The 5,142-nt window shown below is 45.1% G+C and overlaps 1 protein-coding gene across 1 annotated transcript; it reads left to right on the top strand.

Moving 5' to 3' along the window:
- On the top strand, positions 321 to 1,046 carry LOC109721550. Its single transcript, XM_020249212.1, has one exon. It carries the CDS (start codon positions 321 to 323, stop codon positions 1,044 to 1,046), a length of 726 nt encoding a protein of 241 aa, XP_020104801.1.

The following is a 5,142-nucleotide window of genomic DNA, read 5'->3' as shown; positions in this document are numbered from 1 at the left end:
ATCCTTATTTCTTGTTGTAGTATTTAGACATTCTTTATGCTCTGATACTCCTAGATGTCTTTTGTTATTGCCTTTATTATTGTTGTTGTTAGACGCCTTATGCGTTTTAGACGCATGGCGGGTCTAGGCACGTGCCGGGCGGGCTTCCGCTGGGTCCCGGGGCGTGACAAGACGTCATCTTAGCCTCACTTTTGAATACCACGTCCTCGACAGCCGTTCCACCTATCCAGAATCCGCTTCAGTCAACTATAGCGCCTCCAACGAACCCTTCGGCTTTTGTTCCACCGCTGCAGCAGACTTTTAGTACGGGGAAACCTTCGATGGCCGCTCCCACTACCTTTTCGTTTCAGCCGTCGACTGCACCTTCTAGTTTTGTTCCGCCTCCGCCACAACCTACTATTCCCACCTACTTCGCCGCTTTACCGCAGAGCAGCACGATGGACCCCCTGGTCGCCACCCTGATACAAGCTGTTGTCGGACTAGTTCAGACTCAGCAGCAAAATTTACAACAGAATCTAGCTCCTAGTGCCGCGGAGTCAAGTTCCAGAGTTCGAGAGAGGAGCATCAATGAATTTAAGAAGTCTACTCCTCCACCTTTTTCCGGCGCTACAAATCCGGATGAAGCGAAAAATTGGATCAAGGAGATGGAAAAAGCATTTACGGCCATGCAGTGCACCGATGAAGAGAAAGTCAGATTTGGGACATTCATGCTTCAAGGTAGAGCGAATAATTGGTGGGAAAGCGAGTTGAGGACTCGCGGTAGCAATTTATCAGCCATTTCGTGGAAGGATTTTCGATCGGCGTTTTATGCTAAGTACTTTCCAAGGAGTAAACTTCGCCAGCTCGAGAGGCAATTTCTAGATCTAAAGCAAGGGTCAACGTCTGTAGAGGAGTACGAGGCCGAGTTCGATCGACTCTCTCAGTTTGCCCCAAAATTGGTGGATGATAACGAATCGCGGGCCAAAAGGTTTGAAGAAGGACCGAATGGATATATCCGTACTGGTCTTGCGCCTCTACACCTTGAGGCATACGACGAGGTTGTCTGAAGGGCAAAATCCTTAGATTCAGTATGGAGACAGACTCGAGAGGAACGCAATGCAAATCAGAAGAAGAGAAATAGAGATTCTTTCAGAAAGGGAGATCGGAATGTAAGAGGGTCGGACAGATCTAGTGATTCTGGGAGATCGCATAATACTCCAGTTCATCATGGTGGACCACCAAATCGGGATCAGAAGTCAAAATGCTCAGTCTGTGGAGGGTCGCATAAGGATTCCGACTGCAGACATGTGACTGGCGGTTGCTTCAGATGCGGCGACTTGAATTACCGAATAGCTCAGTGCCCTTTACTTAGCACTGACTCTAGCACTGGATCCAAGACTCAGGAGAAATTTGCTGCTCCAGCCGGTCGTGATCGTGTCCCTCCTACTAGTCAGCCTAGAGGTGGAAGGCCTCGGACGCAGGGTCGTGTCCAGGCTCTCTCTCAGCAGGATGCCCAGGCATCTAATGCCGTGGTCTCAGGTATTCTGCTCGTAAATTCTGCTTTTGCCTATGTTCTCTTTGATTCTGGAGCTACACATTCTTTTGTATCTTCTGCTTTTGTTCGAAAGTCTATGTTATCCTCTGAACGTTTGGATTATAATTTATGTGTTGGTACGCCTTTGGGAGAGGAGTTTGTGATTGACCGAGTTTGTAGGAGCATGGTCAGAGTTAATGATAGGAACCTTTTGGCAAATCTCCATGTTATGGACATGCGAGACTTTGATGTGATTTTGGGGATGGACTGGCTTTCGTCCCACTTTGCTACTTTGAATTGTCGGGAGAAGCGGGTGGAATTCAACATTCCTGGGGAGGCAAATTTTGCTTTTCTTGGAAATGGAGCTTACACTCCACCTCCGATTATTTCTTCCTTTCAGGCTACTCGTCTCTTAAGGAGTGGTTGCGCCGGATTTGTGGCTCTGGTGAAAGATCTGAATTTAATTACTCCGAGATTAGAAGACATCCCGGTAGTAAATGAATTTTCGGATGTTTTTCCAGAGGACCTCCCTGGGCTACCGCCAGATAGGGAGATTGAATTTCGTGTTGATTTAGCTTCAGGAACAGATCCAATTTCAAAGACACCTTACCGAATGTCACCAGTTGAGCTCAAGGAACTGCAAATGCAACTTCAGGAACTTCTGGACAAGGGATTCATCAGACCAAGTGTCTCTCCTTGGGGCGCTCCGGTACTTTTTGTCAAGAAGAAAGATGGTACTATGAGATTATGTATCGATTATCGTGAGCTAAACAGAATGACTGTGAAGAATCGATACCCCTTACCGAGAATCGACGACTTATTTGATCAGCTTCGAGGTGCAGAAGTCTTTTCCAAGATTGATCTACGATCAGGATACCATCAGCTGAAGGTCAGAGCCGAAGATATACCCAAAACTGCTTTTCTCACACGCTATGGGCATTACGAGTTCCTGGTAATGAATTTTGGATTGACTAACGCTCCAGCCGCTTTCATGGATCTGATGAATAGAGTATTCAAACCCTTCTTGGATAAGTTTGTTGTCGTATTCATAGACGACATTCTGGTGTACTCTAGCAGTTCAGCTGAGCATAAGAAACATCTCAGGATAGTTTTGGAAACTCTTCGACAAAGGAAACTCTACGCTAAGTTTAAAAAGTGTGAATTTTGGTTGCAAAGTGTTTCCTTTCTCGGACATATTGTGTCTAAGGAAGGTATTTCAGTGGATCCTTCAAAGATAGAAGCTGTGAAAAATTGGCCACGACCAAGCAACGTCACCGAGGTTCGAAGTTTTGTGGGCTTAGCAGGATACTATAGAAGATTTGTGGAAGGTTTCTCCCGCCTAGCTGCACCATTGACTCAGTTGACACGAAAAGGAGTTAAATTTCAGTGGTCGGATAAATGTGAACAAAGCTTTTTGGAATTGAAGAAACGCTTAATATCAGCACCTATCCTTACCTTACCTATTAGTGGTGAGGGATTCACTATTTACAGTGATGCCTCGAAGAAAGGATTGGGATGCGTCCTGATGCAGAATGACAAAGTGATTGCCTATGCTTCCCGACAGCTGAGGCCATTCGAGGAGAACTACCCGACCCACGACCTAGAATTGGCAGCAGTAATCTTTGCACTGAAAATTTGGAGACATTACCTCTACGGCGAGCCTTGTGAGATTTTTACCGACCACAAAAGTTTAAAGTACATCTTCACACAGAAAGAACTTAACATGCGACAAAGAAGGTGGCTAGAACTATTGAAGGACTACGATGTGACCATCAAGTATCATCCGGGCAAGGCCAACGTCGTAGCGGATGCCCTCAGCAGAAAATCAATAGGGAATATAGCGACATTGGTTACTTCTCAGCGACATATTTTAGAGGATCTCAGACGGCTCGACATAGAAATTCACATCCATGGGTCTGAAGCTCATCTAGCTAACCTGCAGGTTCAACCTACACTGATTGATAGGATCAAGTCAGCCCAGGCGAATGACATTCATCTTCAGAAGACACGACATTTAGTGGAATTAGGAGCACAATCGGAGTTTAGAATTCATGAAGATGGCTCTTTGAGATTTAGGAACCGGTTATGCGTTCCTAAGAATCCGGATTTTAAAAACGAAATTTTGAAGGAGGCTCATTATTCGGGATATTCAGTGCATCCTGGAGGAACCAAAATGTACAGAGATTTGAAGAACGTCTTCTGGTGGAGTAACATGAAAAGGGAGATCGCAGAGTTCGTGGCTAAGTGTTTGACTTGCCAGCGTGTGAAAATCGATAAGCAGAGATCAGCCGGCTTACTTCAGCCCCTTCCTATTCCTGAGTGGAAATGGGAGAGAATAACTATGGATTTTGTTACTCGACTACCTAGAAGTGAGAAGGGCAACGATGCAATTTGGGTCATAGTTGATAGATTAACTAAGTCAGCGCACTTTCTGGCAGTAAAGACGGGCATGACTTTGGAGAAACTAGCGGAGCTCTATATTGCACAAATAGTACGTCTACATGGTGTTCCAGTTTCGATCGTGTCTGATCGTGATTCAAGGTTCGTGGCTCACTTCTGGAAAGGATTACATAAAGCTTTGGGAACCACACTGGACTTCAGTACCGCCTTCCATCCGCAGACAGATGGCCAGTCCGAGAGGACGATTCAAATTTTAGAAGACATGTTACGCTCTTGTGTAATCGATATGAAAGGCTCTTGGGATCATCACCTACCATTGGTTGAGTTTGCCTACAATAATAGCTTCCAGGCCAGCATTCAAATGGCTCCCTTCGAAGCTTTGTATGGAAAGAAGTGTAGATCCCCTCTCTGTTGGGATGATGTTGGTGAGAGAAAGCTACTTGGTCCGAAAATTGTGCAACAAACTATTGAGAAGGTTCATTTGATTAAGGAGCATCTCAGAGCAGCTCAGAGTCGACAGAAGAGCTACGCTGATAATCGAAGAAGACCGCTCGAGTTTGAAGTCGGAGACCGTGTCTTCTTGAAAGTGTCACCTTCAAGAGGTATTATGCGCTTTGGAATTCGTGGGAAGCTTAGCCCTCGTTATGTGGGCCCTTTTGAGATACTTGAAAGAATTGGTGACGTAGCGTACAGACTTGCCTTACCGCCTTCTTTAGCTGGAGTGCATAACGTCTTTCATGTATCTATGTTGAGAAAATATGTTCACGATCCGAGCCACATTGTAGAGCCGGAACCTTTGCAGCTTAGAGAAGATCTATCTTATGACGAACAGCCGATACGTATCGTTGACCGAAAGGAGCAAGTTTTGAGAAGACGGACCATTCCATATGTTAAAGTCCAGTGGAGCAATCATTCTGAACGAGAAGCTACTTGGGAACTTGAAGAGCAGATGAGGACGAAGCACCCTCAACTTTTCGAGAGCTAAGGTGTGTTAAGTTTAGAGGACTAAACTCCTTTTAGGAGGGGAGGATGTAACACCCCATACTTTTAGCTTCTTATTTTGACTCCTTTTCTTTTGAAACTTGGACCTTTTTGAAATTATTAAGAGTATTGGGCTTGGCAGCATTTTGTTTATTTAATCCCTAATTAAATTAGATTCTTTTCCTTTTCTTTTATTTCCGGATGAACCCCTCCCCCAACCCGATCAAAAATCTTTTCCCTCTCCCGTA

This window comes from Ananas comosus, linkage group 15, assembly GCF_001540865.1.
Source record: "Ananas comosus cultivar F153 linkage group 15, ASM154086v1, whole genome shotgun sequence".
In the NCBI taxonomy this organism is placed as follows: domain Eukaryota; kingdom Viridiplantae; phylum Streptophyta; class Magnoliopsida; order Poales; family Bromeliaceae; genus Ananas; species Ananas comosus.
Note: the sequence above shows the minus strand (reverse complement) of the source record. Positions and strands in the feature narration are given on the sequence as shown.

Coding starts and splice junctions, on each gene's coding strand:
- LOC109721550 (XM_020249212.1), top strand. CDS start 321: ATGGCCGCTCCCACTACCTTTTCGTTTCAGCCGTCGACTGCACCTTCT.